At 47.5% G+C, this 19,138-nt stretch overlaps 1 protein-coding gene across 5 annotated transcripts in view; it reads left to right on the top strand.

The window, feature by feature from the left end:
• Positions 1-19,138, top strand: part of SAMD11 (sterile alpha motif domain containing 11) — a 104,835-nt gene that overhangs the window by 39,011 nt on the left and 46,686 nt on the right. For 4 of the 5 annotated variants that reach the window (XM_034068177.1, XM_034068179.1, XM_034068180.1 and 1 more), the window contains one exon: positions 399-449. The exons of the other annotated variant lie outside the window; for it this stretch is intronic. In XM_034068177.1, the coding sequence (XP_033924068.1) occupies positions 399-449 (51 nt within the window). The remainder of the gene's footprint in view (positions 1-398; positions 450-19,138) is intronic. 5 annotated transcript variants of the gene reach the window in all.

Consider the following 19,138-nt stretch of genomic DNA (forward strand, 5'->3'; position numbering starts at 1 on the left):
AATTTATTTACAGCTGGGGCGGGTGCGGAGGAGGGAACACAGCACAGCCACGTTTGGGTTTCCTTCAGGAAATGTCAATGCTTAGCTCTTGCTGCTTCCTCAGGACGTGCCCTATTAGTTGAGACAGCATCCTGCAGTCCCCACACCTATTAGAGAGGCTGCATGCAGCAAGGAGGATTCTCTCAGCACTGTACAGCTCACCTGCAGGGCTCATTTACAGTAGTGGGTCCTGCAGGACTCATGTGTGCAGTGCGGCTCCTCGCAGCACCCCATGGCTCTGGAGGGGGCTGTAGTTGTGGTTGAGAGGACCATGGTGGGTTGTTATGAGGGAGCAGATCTGTTAAGTGGCAAGAGATGCAGTGCATGTGCCATTGACCTCTCTGTTTGTTTGTCAACAGGATACACACCCACTGGGATTTAAACATCTCCTTCCGAGAGACCTCTTGCAGGTACCATTTTGGGGCACCCTCTTTGTATGGTAGGCTAAGAGTTTATGATCTGTTACTGGCATATGGATGCTGTTAGATGTAAATGAACGTTTCTGTCAGTGCTGTGGGGTTTTTTCTTCCTCCTTTGTTCCTTTTTCTCCCCTTACAAATCCTTTCTTTCGTTCATATTTGGGGGACATTGTCTGTGGGGGGAAAGTCTCTTATGTGGGGAGAGAGAATTGATTAGACTGAAGAAAGTCCATTATTGATTTATATGTCTGCTTTAGTTCCTTTTTGGAAGCATGCAGGTTTGAGGTGGTCCAGACCTATTTCCCAACATGAAACATGGGAATCTGCATCTCACATGTGCAGAAGGCTCATTGAAGGCCATAGTAACTGGTGCTCCTGAGTTGCTCAGGAGTTGTGTTTAGCCAGCCTAACTCAGTGCTACCTGTAAAAGTGGCACAAATGGCAAGAATCACTGGGTAAATAGATAATATGATATCCTGGGACACCCTGGTCCTGCAAAACTTAAGCATATAGTCACTTCAGCTGCAGCATATGAAATGTTGTAACCAACAGGACTCTGCATTTGACACTGTGAAGTGTGACTGGGTTGAAATACAGCTGCAAAAGTGCAGTGCAAGAGGATTTAGGGGTGGATAAAAGCTGACATTCAAATGAGAAGTGTTTTACAAAGCATAAATGCAAGAAATGAGGTAAAAGTCTGAATTGTGAGAGGAGAAGGATTGCCAAACCAGTGGTGGGTTGGTTTTGAAGTCTGGTTTCCTGCACTCACAGATCCCCTAAGAAAGTGGAAATTCATCAGTGGAAGATACCCAGTTACAGACATGAATATTCCTTTGTGACCTCTGGTCAGTTGATACCCTGAGCATGGTGCATTTTCACTGATAGTAGTCACAAACTTCTCTAATCCTTTAAAATGTAGCTGCAGAATTTGCACTAGAAGATGAAAACTGGCATTGTGATCCTTGGTTTATGTTGAATCAGAGTGAAATAGCTGAGTCTGGTATTAATTAATTTGTGCAGCAGAAAAGGAGGTAGATGGGGTGTAGAAGAGTCCAGAATCTGGTTCTGTATGTGCTGCACACACACGGATACTGTAGGAAGCAGGATCTGGACCATTGGGTCTGCCTGCAAGTAGCAGTTCACTATGAGCATCTTTGTTTTGCTAAAAGGAGTTTGTGATGCTGTGTATGAACTTCCTGTTCTTCAAAACAGTAGGAAAATACTACTACTACTGCTACTACTGCTACTACTGCTACTACTGCTACTACTGCTACTACTGCCACTGCATGCTAGACACTACACAAACATCTAAGAAGTGATTTGTACCCTGTAGAGAGCAGATTATCTGAGCAAGGGAGTGCAAATAAATTTATCTGATGACTTCTGAGACAAGAGTTAATGTGTGTAAGACTCAGAGCAGCAAATGTAGTGTTGACATAAGAGAACCTTGCTTAAGAGCTTTAGGGAGATGTACCCATCCATACTATGGGTGATGTGGGTATCTCTGTTGTACACACTATTTGCACGTATACCCGCTCACTCCCTATGCCAGCCTGAGGACAAGCTGGACTGTTGTGTTGCCAGCATTGGTGTGTGAAGGTTGTAACCTGAGCAGTGCATGTGGAGGGACAAGTCCATCTCTGTTTCACTGAGTACTGGAGTGTGAATTATGTCCTGGCATCCCCATGAGGCTCAGGGGAGGCCATGGGGAGTGAAGGGTGGGAAAGCTGCACTGATTCACACTCCATTAGGGAATGAATGAGGGCAAAGGTACTCACTGGTATGTATGTAAGCACAGACTTTGGGCCTGAAGCATAAACCCCCATAACTCCTAAAATTGACAATGTTAAGGATACAAAACCCACCCGGATCAGGGAGCATCTGGAAGCTGCTCTAGAAAGCACATCCCACCCAGCACTCATGTAAAAACCCACTGAGGGAGGGGGTTTATATGGTAGCCTTCAGACTAAAATCCCTGGTTTATTGCTATAAGCTTTTGGGGCTAAAATACAAAGGGATGGATTCCTTCCAGCAGAACCTTGCATGATAAATTCCAGCTCGGAGCACAGTTTTACAACTGGGTTATAAACTAAAAACCAGAGCTTTGTAATGGAAGCGCTGACACAATCCTTAATTAATAGCCATGTGAAGCAGGATCCTGCATGAAGGGTGCAAACACCTTTGGAAATGAGAATCCCTGTCTTAAAAAAGGATTTGAATTTGATCTTCCAATGCACAGAATAAAGTAACTGTCTGGTTTTTATATCAACAAGTGCACTTCTTGAGACTCCTCAGTGTAAGTGTTTGTTCCCTTCAGTTTAGCTCTCTCCAGGCAGAAACATTGGTAGCTCCTCCTGGGAATAGAAGTTTTGCAGGTTAAACCTTCCAGCTATTTAAAGTCATTCATTTAGTTCAGGAGAAAACAATGTGCTGTGTGGCAGAGAAAGTCAAATGTGTTGGCACAGAAAAGGGTTGTACGTATTTAAGTGACCTACCTTGCCACATGGTTCTGTATACATAGAATGTAGCATGGGATGGCAAAGAGGTTTAGCTGACCCTTGTTCTCGGGGCCCTGTGTAGTTGCACATGGGAGTTAACACAGGTCATCCCAAAGCCATGCTGGGACATCACTAGGGTGTGGATACACACAGACACTGTGCTGCTTTAATCAAGCAGGGCTGAGAATTGCCATCTTCATTTCCCTGCCCCTTTGGCATAAGTTTGTCTGTGATCTTCCTTTCCAAGTTGTCAGGAAATACCTGGATTCATTGGATTCCACCTTGGGATTGCTGTCTGCATTGTTCTGGATAAAAAGACCTTTAACTGGGTACAAGTCATTCTGTATGCAAAGAACCAAAAGCTCCAGGTAGGAGAATTGTCCTCAAAGGGAAGATTAGGATCTCTTCTTGTCTTGCCAGGTGCTTTGCTCCCTTCCCTTTTATGCTTGGAGGTAAATACAGGCTTGAGGCTTTGTTTATAGCTAGTCTTCCTTGAAAATTCCCTTTTTAAGGTAGAATTTCCTTATCTGGATGTGTCGTTCCTGGAATAATTGCTGGAATGTGTTCAAGTTGCTCAGTAAGTGAAGCACTTCTTTTATTCTGCACTACTAAACCCAGGGTTAAAGCCTGGTCTCTGCCTGCTCTGTGTGCCCCTCAGTCCCAGTGTCTGTCACAGTTGCTCAGCACCACGGGCAGGATTTACCTTCCTGAGGCATCTCATGAAAATAAATTGTGGACTAAAAAGGAGTTCCAGGCAGGAAAAGGATTTTCCTTCCATTTGTTGCCACTTGATGTCCTGAGGGAATTGCAGGGAGGTGAGTGAGAAATAGATAAGAGGCCATGCATGTTAATGCCATGGAGGGATGCAGCTCCGGGTGGAATAAGCATTTTGCCCACCTGAGAATTTCAAGGCACTGACAGTGCAATTAAACCATGCCTGTTTCCAAGGGAGTGGGGAGTTTTTCACTGGTGCCCTTGTTAAAGATGACCTGAGTGGCAGGAAAGGAGATGCTGTGTAATTTGGTTCAAGCTGCATACAGAGACAAGGAGCAGAGAATTGAGCCCCATGCTTTAGCTTTGGGCTGCATGGTAAGCAAACCCTGACAGCACATCCAAAGCAGCATAAGTCCTGTGCTGGTGCAGGCTTAAACCAGTGACAAAGGAGCATGCAGGAGTGTGTCTTCACTGCCATATGAACAAAAAGACACTTGAGGGGCACTCCATGCTTCCTGGGGATGGTTTTAGCCACGTCTCTCCCACATGAAGGCTGCCTAAGGAGATGGAAGGAAAACAAAAGCATTGTTTGCCCAGAGCAAGCAAAACACTTTTAACAAGCACAGTTTAAACAAAGATTACAGTGGTGTGTAACCAGCCTTTCTGGATGGGCATGAACCACATTAGAATGTGGTTTAGACAGACTTTTGGCCAAGAGCCTGTGTATCCGTGTGTATGTGTATGTTTAAGTTGGACTATAACATACTTAGGGCCTTTCCACCTTGATTTAATCCTGGCATGGACTCCTACTTGGCCAGAACTGGGTTTAAACAGTGTTTAAATTGGGTTGTTGTGTGTACATGTTAAGTTTAGGAATTTGTATTTAAGGAGGAATTAAATGAGTTGCTCAGGAAGGAAGAGGACATGAAACAAATCAGGCCAAGTGGAAGAAGTGGATGAAAAATACATGGGAAATGGGACAGCAGAAGCAAACTGAAGGGGAATTCACTGACTTAGCTCATGCCTTTGGATGGATACACATGGTGAGGAAAGGAAAGCAGGAGAGGAGAATTGAAAAGTAGGCAGTTTGGATCACGTCAAGGCCAATCCTGACTAAGCAGGAAGTATTACTGTGTGATACAGGTAACGTTACCAAGTGCCAGAGCATCCTGCTGCTCTGCCCTTTAAGGATTGATAGAGGATGGCTTCTGGGCTGTCTATTTATTTATTGAATTCTTTATTTTCTGTCCTAAGCTTTGCCTTTTAATCCAGAGGAACTGAAGTAAGCACTAAAAGGTCACAAGAAGTTTTTAGCAGCTGGAAGCTGGATGTGACCCCTTAACACCCTGCAGCCTTCAGCATCTGCTGCTGAAAGAGCTGGTGGTTGTCAGATAAGCACCTCTAACTTACAGCAGGAGAACCAGACAGTGGCAGAGGGATGAGAGCCCTCAAATGGGGACCTGCCTTCACCCTGCTATGTCAGTCACTGGCTTCTGCCTCCACACCAACAGGGAGCAGGGCTGGAGCAGTAGCCCCAGTTGCAAAAGCTGACTGTGAGCTGAACTAAAGAGAATGAGGTGGGTTTTGCCCATCATATTTGAGTCATGGCAGAGAATACTGATGGAATAACAACTGTATGGAGAGCTGCAGAGCTGCTTCCATAACTCATGGTGACTTTGGAGGACATCTCTTGACTGTATGCTAGGGAAAGCTTAAAAAGATCCCAGTGAAACACTGCAGAATGTATTAACCATGACTTCTGCATTGGTATACAGAGGACACTTATTTAATATGGGGATGAATTCAGGCCTTCCACATTGTTTCTGCTGTGGCTTTGGGACCTGAGCTGGTTAAGGAAATGTTTTAACCCTCATTTTGGGGGATATACAATCTCACCTGTATACTTGTTAAAGCTGTGATCCAGGATGTGCTTCCTGAAGGCAAAGCCAGTAAGTACAAGGAAGCTTCTGGCTAATGCCACTGCTGTTGGCAGTCATGGCATGGCTATGGGGAGACAATATGTTGTAATGAAAAGACTTTCCAGATGGGTGATCTCAGTTTGTTCATCAAACAGAGACATACCTGTTTGCTTTTAGACAATAGTTGCCCAACAAGGAGATGGATGTGTTCTTCTGTTGAACTGGAAGAAGAAATGTAAATCCACACCAAATCCACATGGTTGATAGACATCAACAAGAGCAGTCTGTGTCAGAATGAAGAGCATTTGGGAAGGTTCAGCCAAGGAGCTAAGCCTCTACCTCTGTAGGAAAAAACAGGAGCAACCTTTGCTTTGTTTGTGTTTGATCACCCCCAAAGCATCCAAGTGAAGTGAAGAGATAAAATGGGAGGAACTGCTGTGTATGGGCCTGATGTTCCATCAGGTGCTTTTAGGGGCCTTCAAATGGCAACAGGACAGACCTCTGGCTCTATGCTCTAGGGTATATGGTTTCCTTTTGTTTGTGGATCTAACCCCCCAAAGGACTGGTGCTGGTAGGAAACAGAAGGTTGTTCTTGACACCATCTTCCATTCTGGAAGGGAAGAAGTGGAGTGTATTCCTGGGCTCCACAGAGTCCGCAGGCAGGGCTTCACCCAAAGCCTATGGGAGTGGGTGAATTAGGCCAGTAATTCACTGTGTGGGATTAGTGGGATTTTCAAGGAGTCATGTACAGTTACCTGAGCAGCTTTTGCTTCTCTCTTTCCTGTGGGGATAAGCCTTATCTCTGGCCTTTTTTGTGCAGATCCTGGGATGGATGTACTTTTAGGGAAGGATGGATGATCAGGGAAAAGAAAACGAGTAGCTGTTAATTTCCTGGAAAGTATTCTTTAATCTGAAATAATTCTTTCCTCCTTATTTCATTAGCAGTACTTTCTGCTCTTCCATTCATTCCCAGGAGGCTTCATTTGGCTGTAGGCATACAATTGTACTTCACACAAGGGAGGTGGGAAATGCTGTTAGACACCCGCAAGAAATGAGGGAATGTTTAATCCAGAGTAAAGCTCTTCATGTTATCCCCAGTGTGTTGTCACCTCGAGTGTATCTGTCATGGGAATTGGGGTATGATGGACTTTTTGCAGGGCAGCTGAAAGGATTCTGGATAAACTCTGCCTGTGAAAGCATCTTAAGACCTTGGTATATTGTTGAGATGGAAGGTTCCAGCTTTGGGGAAGTATTCTTGATGTATTTCAGCTGCATGCAGTGATTGACAAGAGAATCATATCCCGCCTTTAGATTGGATGTTGGATCAGAACTTCAAGGGCATGTTCTGGAATAGGTTTTCTGACCTCCCTCTTCGCACCCTACTGTGTAATTAAAGGGATTCAAATCTAAGTCTGTCCTACCCTTAATACATTGGGTATGTGAGTGATTCCTGTAGCTCATCAGTTCCCACTGTTCATTGTCTAAACTTATACCCTGTCACCCATTGAAAATTGCTCATCTGAGGATGTTAATATTTCATCAGTTCAAAGCAGGCAGCTTAATGAATTGAGAAAATGAGGAGAATCTGGGATATTTAAAGAGACCTAACATCCATTAGGCACAGCAGCTCATGTCAGTGACACGTTCTTTTAGTGGCTGAGCAAAAACATTTCTATCACTGAGGAACACTGGAATACAGCATCTGGACAAGTCCAAAACTTCAGGGAACCTCTGCATAAGAGCAGGACAAGCCCATTGATTTGGGTGCAAATCAGACATACAAAAAACACTGTGAGGGATAAAATGAGGGCCTCCAGGCTGCTGGTGCTGCAGGTAGAGGAATTGCTTGTCCATCCCTGCACTTGGATGCATGCAGCAGGAGGAACTTAGGGGATGAGGCTCAGTGTGACTTGGGTCCTGACAGATAACAATTCCAGAAGTAGTTTTTAAGGGAGGAGAATGGAGATCCAGCATGGGAGACATAGCAGTGTGGGTAGATCTGGGATGCTTAGGTCGGTCTTCATGACAAAGTGGTTTGTGTAGTGAGGAGGCAGGGCAAGAGCAGAACAAGACAGGTTTAGGTAGTCATGATATGCACTTGACTCATAGCAAGTGAGGCCTTAAGCTCCATTTCTGCTTGCCATGATTGCCTTCATGATTCTTGTAGTGAAACTGCCTGTATTAGTGGCCTGGGTGAGCAGCAGCCTGTGCTTGAGAGGCATGATCAATAGCACTGGGCTTGATGGACGTTCAGAGGAAGGATGCAGAGACACATGCAGTGGTTGTGGCAGATGAGCTGATGGAGACGGACCATTACAGGAGATCTGTCTGAACTGAGGTGAATTTGTGTTGAGTTGCTGCCCTAGTGTGTGTGGGAAAGGTAAAGTCAAAGGACTGGTTATGGGTGTGCTTGGATGAACACCTGCACTAAGGATAAGTGGTACCGGGCTCCATGTCCTTATGGGAGGAAAGCAGCAGAGAATCTTTGTGTTTCCTGCCACAGAAGAGAGCTGGGGGCAGAAGTCACTGTGCTCCTTTCTCCTGCTGCACAGGGACCTTTTTGGCTCCAAGATCCCAACTGTGCTGGAAATGCAGGATTTGGAATACATTAATTTTCCAGACTCCAAAACCCCATCTGTATTACTGCAGACAGGAGGGGAGATCTGAGGCTAAAATGGGCATGGGCATCCCCCTTCCAAATGCTTTTGTAGCACCTTAGTGGATGGGCTCTTGTCAAAGTGACTATCAGAACAAGGTGTCCGTGATGATATACTGGGTTTGTGCTACATCTCAGTGCTTTATGTCTTCCCCATCTCCAGTCCATCATCAGTGTGGTGTAGTTCCACCTTATTGTTATTTATGGGCATGCAGAGCCGAATGACAAAGCAGGATTACAATAAAAACATCTTTGTACTTCACCTAATTTTGGAGTTGCCAGCTCTACTGATCATCTTTATGAACTGTCATGAGCATTAATGAAAGTTTATGAGCATTTTGCTTGGTACATTGTGGGATGATTGGCTTTTTCCCCACCAAGACAAGTCTGCAGGGAGAATTAGAGCTGTATTGCTCATGGTTGGCATTGGGATTTTCAGGCCTCTCAGCTCCCTTCAGTGGGTAAAGCTTTACCCTCCCTCTTTCCTCTTTTCTCTTTGCTTTTCCCCTTTCTTTCCCTTTTGGCCTGTGTGTGATGGGTGATACCCCATCAGAAGCTGGAGATAACCAAGAGACTGGTCACGGTCTGTCAAGACTGATCTCTAAGAAGGACAGAGAGTGACCAGGAGGGTTTTGTGTTGAATCATTGGTCTGGGTTTTTGCAGCAAAGTTAGAGATGCACATAGGAAATAAGGAGACAGAAAGTGCATCAGAGGTAGCTCATCTCCCACCACTCTGCCCCATTGCAATGCATGGGTGCCCAGGTCAGAGGAGCTGGGACCAGGGAGGTCCTGTTGGGGTCAGAAGCGGGGTGGGGAGAGGCAGTAAAGGCATGGAGAGGTCTGAAGGAGGGAGGCAGCCCCTCTGCTCCTCAGAGCTGCACATACACAGGCTTGCTTGTATCCATCTTCTTTGCCTGGGGCTTATCCGCCTGTATGTGATGGAAAAGTGACACATCCTGTCAGCGGGTCATGCTGCCTATTGCTTAGCAGTGAGGCAAACCCTGCTGCTCCCCCTTGCACCCCCCAGCCCCATCCACTTCTTTATTAGTCACCTGATCAGAGCCTTCAGATCCTTGACCCAAATCCTCCTGTGCCCAGCTTTAGTCTTATCCTGCTCTGGCTCTTCGGTCCACCATCGGCCTGAGAGGAGAGGTATTGGCTGCACGCTGTGATTAGGGAGATGCTGTGGATGTTTTGAGCTGTGTGCAAGGTGATAAGCAGGGGTGAGGAGGAGGGGAAGAGCCCTTGATCGCTCTGAGCTGTGAGCTTTCCCTGATCCACATCCCTGCTCCGTTTGTGCTGACTCAGTGACCCTGGGTTTACTGCCTGGGAGCGACCTTGTCTGTCTGCTCAAGGACCTCTGGCACTCAAAGGCCATGCCAGGGCAAACCAAGACGTGCTGAGGAGAAAGTTATTCTGCTGTTCCCTATCCCAGGATGATTTTGTTGGAGTGATCCTGATGATCCTGATGTGATGCTATGCATGCGGCAGGGACTTGGAGCACTCATCTTGTGAAATGTGCTTTTCTCCTCTGGATAGGGAGGTTTCCATCCTCATAAAGAAAGGAGCTGAGAGGATTCATCAGCTCTTGGAACAGGTTATTTTACTCCCAGAGCACAGATTCGGTGTGGTCAGGGTTCTGAGATGGAGGGTGGGCAGAGACAAGGTCACACATCTCTTTCACTCTGAGCTGCCACTATTAACTGGGAGTGTGATGGGGTGATGCCCTGACGGCTCCTGTGCAGGAGGTCAGGCGAGGGAGATATAACAGTCCCTTCTGGGGCTTAAAAATCAATGGATCTGTGATTAAATGGCCCACAGAGGCTGGACATTGCAGGTTAAGGGAAAAGGAGTGATATTGGTGGCATTTGATGTGGGAGCTGCAGTCAGGTATTCCTCTTGCGGCAGCACAATGGCCAGCAATCTCCAGCTCATGTCCATCTTTCCAGGCCCTTTTAATGAGCCCCAGATTTAGCAGTTCATAACAGGGAGACAGAAGGTGGATTTTTATCAAGGGCTGGCCTGGAATCAGGAGGTTTCTTTGGAAATGGGTTATTAATTTTGGTTTGGGTTTAAAAGGATGCTAAGAAATAGCCTTTGAGTGGTTATTTTACACCAGTCCTGACATGCCACACGTGTGCTGTGATGTAAGGTTGTTTCTCAGAGCTATAATGATGCAACAGTATTTATAGGCCAGTCTGGGTTGTTCTTTTAATGGCTTCCATAAAAAGCTCATTATTCCCTTCCCACAGTCACTGACTGATTTACATGCTTGTCCTGTCCCTGGGCATAGGCTCCAGTTTGGATAGCCCTGAGCAACACACGCTGCCTGCTGGTTGCTAAACCATGAGATCATTTAGGTTAGAAAAGACCTTTAAGATCATTGAGACCAACTGTTAACCCAGCACTACCAAGGCCACCAGTAACCCACGTTTACTTGAGCTCCATTCCTCACCACTCTTTGGGCTCAGCCATCCAGCTGTGACACTGGGCTGATCCTGACACCAGCAGCGTGGGCAGGAGAGGGAAGAGGAGGTCAACAGAGCAACAGAAATCACTTGTGTTTCTGCAGGCTCTGGAATGTTGTCACCTATGGGAGGTGCAGAGTGTCTGTCATTCCCTGGGACTTGGGTGGCTGGAAGGAGTGCATATGGCATATAGAAGGAAGTCACTGCAGAGAGAACAAACAGAGCCTGTGAATCCAGAGCCAAGAGTACCATTGGGATATACTCTTGAACCGGACTTGTACCTGGGCAAGCAGTGAGGAAGGAAAAGAAACCCCATGTGTCCTTGGGGTGATAGAAGAGGGTCTGTATGGAGGTACATGGACACACATTGGTGCTGATCTCCACCTCCCTGGCTCAATCAATGTCCTTGCATCTTTCCCCCTGCAAGCCTTGACATCCCTCCTCTTGCATATTGGATTTGTTTTGCTTTATTGTAGGGAGGGGCAGGGGGTCAGGACAGGTTTATGGCAAGGGTATTGATCAGTAAAATTTAATATAATCCCTGCACTTACTGTGTGCTCAGTGAGGGGATGGAGGGCTGGTGAAACACATTTAAAATGAGGTATTTTTCTGTTTTATTTCTTCCTATGCTATTTCCTGAGTCTCTTCTCTTCCAAACCTGGCATCACTCTTCTGTTTTGTATCCCTTCAAAGACGCACACTTTGGGCTGGTTTTCCTAGTTGGATTTGGTTGAAGTATTAGGAAGGTGTTCATCCCCAGTCTGTCAGTGCTAGGTTACACCATTTCCTCAGGTAACTGTCTTGCAGTTCTGGATTTGTACAGTTTTGTGTCCAGTGAGACTCTCACTCCCTCTTTTTCGTCTCGGATACATCTGGATTGCTGAAGTACCAGGTTGCCTCTCGGCATCCAGTGCCTCCCGCTTGTCCAGTTCCCCTCTGCATCCCCATGCAGCAGCACAGGGTAGTTTAACTGATACACCAGTGAAGCCTGGGAGCAGAAAAGTAAGAGCTTGAGTTTCAAACCTGTGCTCAGGATCCTGGAGCAGCCTTTTGTGGGTGCTGCTGAGTGGTGCTGCTCTGCAGGTGAAAGAAACACCTCCTCTGCAGTGACCTGCACTTCCTAGTGCTGATAGCGAGCACTGACAGGCTACAGGATGTGATCTTGCAGCTCAGAGCAGAGCAGAGCCAAAACCCTGTCTGCCAGCAGGATGGACTATCTGAAGGGCACACACGGGACTCGTTCTGGCTCACCCTGTGAGGAGGATGGGGCATGGCATCTGCAGTGAAGTTACTGTGCCTCTCTTCTCATTTAGTGGAGTGCTGCAGCAAGCAGAGAGGCAGCCACTATCGAAACCCATTTAAATTTGGACCCAATTTTCTCCTTCCCATCTCCCTCCTCCCCTTCACAATTACTCTTTGCAGTCACTGAGCAGCACGTTGGAATGGCCAGAGCCTGCGGGCGCCTGGCTGCCTCCTCGGGATGCAGAGCCCCTGACACTGATTTATATTTTGGTTAATTGTCTCCATCCATTAGCCTCCTCATCCTTCTCCTTGTTAAAGATGCAGTTGCTGCTAATGTCTGTAAATGAAACACATTTAAAGGGCATTGCTCCCGGTGTGAATCCAGCTTGGGTTAACAGCCAGGGGATCTCAAGGGTGGTCTGTCCCCATGCAGGTGCCCTGCAGAGGCAGCCCAGGCATTTCTCTCTCTGCTTATCCTCAAGGAGCCAAGAGACTGAGGTGTCTTGTCCCATTTGTCTTGACCCCTCTGTAAGTGACAGTGTGCTGAAGGTGCTGGCAGCAGAGCCAGGCTGGGAAGGTGGCTTTCAGATGTAAGGGGCTAGTTTGCTGGGAGCATTTGAGCTGAGGTGACTGGAGTAAAGGCCTAACTCCTGGTGAGCAGGAGGACCAGGGGACAAGACAGGACCAGAAGGGGCCTTGGAGCAGTAGCTGCTGGCTTCAGACACTGAGCTGGAGGTGATAGTACAGATGTGGCTCAGAAAGAGATGGTTGTTCCGTGAGTCAGTCACACAGGATTGCTGCATGTCTGGTTACCACGGCCTCCCTGAAAGGGCTTGCTCCCAATTCATTTATTCTTCCCAAGGGATGGCCACACTTAGCAAATCCGATGGTTCATTGGCAGTCCTTATGATAGACTTCTCCTTCCCTGAGCACAGGCTGGGGCTCATTAGCTGCACTCGATGATGTTGCTTGTGCAGTGTGTGCCAGAAATGAGAGCACTGCAGGTTTAGCTGCTGTCCTGCAGGTGAGGCAATGGATTTCTGTGGCATCTTGACCCAAACCTTCTGTCTGGGTGACGTTTCCACCAGCTGATGAGGCTGTCTCTGCCCTTGAGTGCCTCCTGTGTAAGCAACACAGCCATCAAATGACCACTGGTGGACCATTACAGTGTCTCATCAGGACAACCAGCATGGGGGGAAACAGAGGGCCAGTTAGTTCCATTAAGCATAGACAGTACAGCAATCAAAGCATCCATGGAGAACATTAGCAACCTCTTTTTTGCAGCCATTAGTTCTTAGTACATCTCATTGCTGCTTTGCAGGACAAGCTTCTTATATCAGAGCATTGGGATGTGATTGGGAATGTTAGACTATCAAGTCTGATCTGTGTCTGAGCAGCACAGTTACCCATGATGTCAAGACTGCATTTCCAGAGTCCTGTACCCATGTTCATTGGGTTTTGGTGTGAGGTTTTAGGATGAGAAAGGCTTTTGCTGTCGTTTTCCAGACCTGGCATGGGACCTGTAGGATATTCCTCTTGTGCTGGTCTCCCTTGTGGTTCTATTACCAGTGTTGCAGGTTAAGCAGACAGATGGTGGTTTCAGCAAAGCCCTCCAAGGTTAGGTGGCTGCTCGGTTAGAGAGCAGCTTTCTTTTCATATTACAGCCAGGTAAAGGAGCCATTTGGACTTGGCCTTTAAACCTTGTGGTTGCTTCTTACTGCATGCATGGCCTGAGTTGTGCACTAGTGAGCTGTCAGTTGCCTGTGGCTTAGGCAAACCCTTTATCACAGCTTTCCCCATTCCTGGGAAATGGATCTGTTGCTTGTGTGCCCCCTCTTCATTAGGATTTGAAGGTTGCCCAAGTGTAATGCTATCCAGCCACTTCTCCACCTGTTGCTTTTGGCAGCAAGGCAGAGCCTGGTGGTGGAATGGGAATCAGTTCGGTGGAATGCAGCTTACAGAAGCCTGGGGTATTATTGTCAGTGGATAAAAATGGTCAAGGAAGAGCAGGATGGATATACATCATGTGTGGTGGGATGGTGACTTCTCCAGTGCTAGGAGCACAGTGATAAACAAGCACTGACACATCACCATGGTCAGCTTTGCTCCCTCTGAAGGTATCTTTCTTGTGCAGGTTCATACTAAGGTCTGTGCCACAGGCTGCTGCTCTCTAAGCTGTGGGGTTGGCCTGGAGGGAAGTACACACTGCTGTTGGGTGGCTCCTACCTTTCCCTTGTTCTTAGAGGGACAGCTTTGTGCAGATGGGATCTCACTCCTTCATCAGTGAACATCACACACATCCTTGCCACGCAAGAGCCTCAGTTTTACTTCTCTTCACAGCTACAAAATACAGTGTCACAAAAACAGGAGAGTGGATTCAAACAGAGAGTGAGCAACAGCGCATCAGCTCTAAGTGGGGTTTACTGAGTGTGTTTGGATGTAGGACAGGGAGAACTGTGGTGTTCTGGGCTGAGGTTGAATGTGTATTGGATTTAAAGTTCAGGCTCAAAGATCTTGCAGTGCAGCAAGTTCTTCCCTAGAACCTTGCCCACCACAAGAGCAGAACTATCCGACAAAGGTCTCATGATGAGCTTCCATCATCCTGAGCCAGGTATGAGAAGAAAGCTCTTAGGAGACTGTCCACAGCACCGAGTCACTTCCCAGTGTGAAGGCAAAGCTGGATGTGGCCAACCAGCCCCATGCCCCTGGACTCCCTGGCTGTAAGTTGTTCACTTCACTGCAAGAGCAGGCCTTGCCTCGGCACCCTTTGGGACCATACCTGTGTTACTGAGGGTCCCCAAACCGTGAATTACCCAACCCCATGCAAAAGGCCCATTGCCATAGCAGCCCACAGCCCTACAGAAAGCTGTTTGTCTCCTCCTTGACCTTTCAGGAGATGTGTATCTTGCTCAAGCCTCCTTCTCTAATCCGGTTTTTAAGATATAATATTCTGCTACTGGAAGGGATCAGACCTTTAATCTGATTGTGTGTGCATGTGTCAGTGCATGGATGAGCAGCACCTGCATTAGCAGGCACCCAGCCACGGCTCAGGGACAAGACAAAGGAAACGCGGAGCAGGACTGAGGTGGAATTACTGCCTTCAGCACACAGGTGGAATCCTCTACACAGGAAGGACCCAGGGTTCCTTCTCTCTGGGGTCATGGAAGAGCTGATGGGGACTTCAGAGAGGATGCTCTCACAGCCACTTCAGTTTCCCTTCCCATGAGCATAGGGACTTAGGACCACAGAGATGATCAGGGGTCTGGAGCATCTCTTTTGAGGAGACATTGTGGGAGCTGGGCCTGGTAATTCCAGAGAAGGGAAGGCTGAGAGGGGATCTCATCAATGCACATCAATAGCTCAAAGGCAGGTACAGGGAGGATGGTGCCAGACTCATTCCATTTGTGCCCAGCGACAGGATGAGGAGCAGTGGCCATGAACTAAAGCACAAGTTTCACCTCAACATGAGGAAGAGTTTCTTTTCCTTGAGGGTGGCAAAGCCCTGGCATGGGCTGCCCAGGGGGGTTTGTGGAGCCTCCCTCTCTGGAGACATCCAAACCTGCCATGGACATGTTCCTGTGCAACCTGCTCTGGGAGGCCCTGCCTTGGCAGGGGGTTGGATTGAAGGTCCCTTCCAACCACAGTGATTCTGTGATTACTGCATGTATGTTGGTAACCCCAAATGGTGTGTTCAGGATCTTGTCCAGAGGTCCTGCAAGCTGGATATTCCTTTTCCTTTTTGAGGGAGGGATCTTCAATCCTGCATTGGCTCTGCCTGCTGCAGCCCTGAACCCATGAACTGATTGCCTGTTCTGCATATGACAGGAATACTGTGAGCAAGTAGGTGATGAGTAAACCAAGAGAAACAAATAGCCTTTACCCCAAGAGACTTGCTGTCATTTGAGAACACTGTCCTGTGTTACAGAATCATCATGGAATGGTTTGGGTTGGAAGGGACCTTAAAGCTCATCCAGTTCCAACCCCTTGCCATGGGCAGGGATACCTCTGGTTATCATAGAATGAGCTAGGTTGGAAAAGACTTTTAAGATCATCAAGTCCAAGCATTAAAACAAGTTGAATGCACAGAATAACCTGGGCTGAGGGAGGGGGTCTTGTTTCCATGCTGTGGCACTCATTTGGGTTGTGTTTTGCAATGCCTGGCTCTGGGCATCAAGACCCAATATCTGTAGGGTGGCTGTGTGTGTGCTGGGTCTCTTCTGCACAAGGTCTGGAGCCAACAGTTTAGAGTGAAAGACAAGGAATGGGATGAAGGAATTGGAGACCAGTTAAAGGGAATTGGAACATGGATAGAGGAGCTAAAACATGGACATCTGGCAGCAAGAGGACCTCCCTGCTCAGCTGTGGGCACTAATGGAGCACAGGTGTTCCTTGTTGCTCATAATTGCAGGGGTTAGCTGGGTCACTGGGCTGTGCTGCAGAGGGGAGCACATTATGTAGTGCAGTTTGCCTTCGGAACCAGGTATGTGGTGGGTTGAATTCAAATGGCTGGGTTTTGGGAAGAAATAGGCTGTTTGCTGGGGATTCTGTGGCCCTTGGATGAGGCAGGGCTGAGGTGGATGTTTGCCTGTTTTGGGTTGTAGGGCTGGTGATAGGGATAGGCTGAGGTGGTTTATGGCTCTCCCCTGGTCTGTGTAGTGCTGTGTTTGTTGTACTCTTCCAGGGCCAGGCAGCAGGAGACAATGTGGTTGCAGGGCTGGGAGTGTAGTTGCAGTTTAAGATACTGAGTGTGCCAAAGCAGGTAATACCTGAGAACTGCTGGTAGTTGGGCAGAGCCCTTTTTCCTGGCTAAAGCACTGAGTAATTGGTGGAGTGCCTGAAGTCTCAACTAAAACCCAAACTTGACTGCCTTTATTAAATAACATTGGGATGAAAGCAGTTTGTTGGACTAAATAAGTAACACCCCATCCCTGGCAGTGCTCAAGGCCAGGTTGGACACAGGGGCTTGGAGCAGCTGCTCCAGTGGAAGGGGTCCCTGCACATGGCAGGGGTTGGAACTGGATGAGCTTTAAGGTCCCTCCAACCAAACCATTCTGTGATTCTATGACTTTGCTTTACAGAGGTTCCGGAGGGTCTCTGATACCAATTCTCCTTGTTTCCTGTATTCCCCAGGGAATGGGGAGGAGGCAGAGTTGCCACCTCCAGCACCAAAACTGGTGTTTTATTCTGCTGATCCAGCATGATGGTGGGAAGTCCTTGGTGGTCAAAGCAGAGCCTTATACAAGTGTGTCCCTCATTAGAGTCCATGCAGTGCTGATTGCATGAGCTGATGAGGGAGGCTGATTGCAGCTGCATGGAGCTGTATCTGCTGGGGCCAGCTTGGTCTACAGTGTATTAAAACATGCTTGAAGTTTTCACCTGTGCAGAAAGAGATCTCAGCTTTTCATAAGGGGCTCTGGTTACCATTCAGTCTCTTTTCCCATATTAAGACTGAGCCCCAACTATAAGGTACCTGCTGTTGTGCCACTTGTAGAACAAGCCCAGAACAAAAAGGCAGCCTCTGCTTCCAACCTCCTGTGCACTAAGGGAAAAGGAGCAGCTCCTGGGGCCAGTCTGATGTGTTAAAAGCTGTCTCAGCCTGTTTGCCTTGGTCTTTTCTCCCCTTTCCTCTCAATGTCACCTTGCTGTTGCAGTTTGCCTTCTGCAAAGGTATTCCAGCAAAGTCATGTTTTTCCTGCCTAATAGTGTAGGTAGGTTGAGTTGAATGTGGAGCCTATAGGGTATACCTGTCAGCCCTGTGCTGTCTGCTTGTGTGTGGAGTTATGACTTGCTATCACACCTTTGCATACCATGTTGATTTTGATTTTAAAGCCATAGAAAGTCTCCTAGAAACACAAGATCATTGGGGAAAACAAGACACTACTTCTGGGATGTGGTAATATTTTCTTCCACACAGAACTCCTGGGTTTAGTTTTCAGTGGATAGATCACAGTGTTTGGACAATCAAGTCATGTTAAGGAGTTGCTATGGTCTTTTCCAATGGTCCTTTCCAGAAGGAGAGGATAAACCAGATCCTTCTGATCGCTCTCTTGCTGTGTTGATGTATCAGAGGTGCTTTGGGCTCAGATTGGGATGCAAGATGCTCTGCAAATGCAAAGAGGCAATTATCCCATTTTTCTCTTCCTACTCCTTGCCTCTCTCCCTCTGCACTTCTGGCTCCTCTCCTCCGCCCTTTCCCCAGTGTTGTGCTGATGGCAGCGTTTATCTGCATTTGTCCTCTGTCCCTGACAGCCAGTTATTGATTGGCATGATTAAAAAGAACTGATAATCACTTCACATTAATCCCATAAATGACTTAAGACACCCAAATATTTGCATAATGCATCTTAAAGGTGGCAGCTAAAAGAGGATAAGACCCAAAACTGCTTGGCACAGGAGAAATGGGCTTCCCACTCACCTGTGGGCTTGCTTAAGTAATTAGCCTTCTGCTTGCATAAGGAGGAATCTGAACTGGTTTAGCGGAGGAAGATGCAATGGGTGCTCAAAGGCTTTGGGAACCCAGCATCCTATCTGCTGGCTGAGCCTGGGGGTGGGGGGAGCAGTGGGGAACAGAGTCTGCTTTTGTCTGCTGCATCTTGTGAAAATCTGGAGCCAGACGCCTGCTGAAAGTACCTCTGTCTAAAGACTTTCTGTCATAAACTTATCTGATTAGCAGGGAGCTAGACGACAGATTAGCCCCTGCTTCTGCACTAGGGCTGGGCTCGCTGGAGCATCTGAGCAGATCTGCTCCTGTTCTAGTGCTGATAGCCCTGCTGGGGAGGAGGTAAGGGGGAGATGAGGGGGGGTATTTAAGGAAGATCATAGGTAGGTGATGCTGCAGATAATGCACCCTCCGTGTTGTCCTGCTGGTCCCAGGTGAGGACCCTCTCCTGTGCACATGGTGTCATGTGCTGCGTGTCACAGCAGCACAGAGTGGGTGCACTTGGCATGTGAGTAGAGGCTGGGAGCGAGCTGTGGCTGTGGGAGGGAGGGCACTATTGCTGATATGTGTGATTTTGTTCTCAGTGTCTGTGGGTCTCCTGGCTGTCAGCTTCCATTGAGGAAGAGGGGAGGGATTAAAATAGCCACATTGAGCTTGGAGCCAGCACCTTGTGCTAAAAGGATGAGTGATTTAACATACAAACAAAAGGGAGCCATTCCAGCATTTCCATTGAGTGTCATGTG

This window comes from Melopsittacus undulatus, chromosome 12, assembly GCF_012275295.1.
Source record: "Melopsittacus undulatus isolate bMelUnd1 chromosome 12, bMelUnd1.mat.Z, whole genome shotgun sequence".
NCBI lineage: Eukaryota > Metazoa > Chordata > Aves > Psittaciformes > Psittaculidae > Melopsittacus > Melopsittacus undulatus.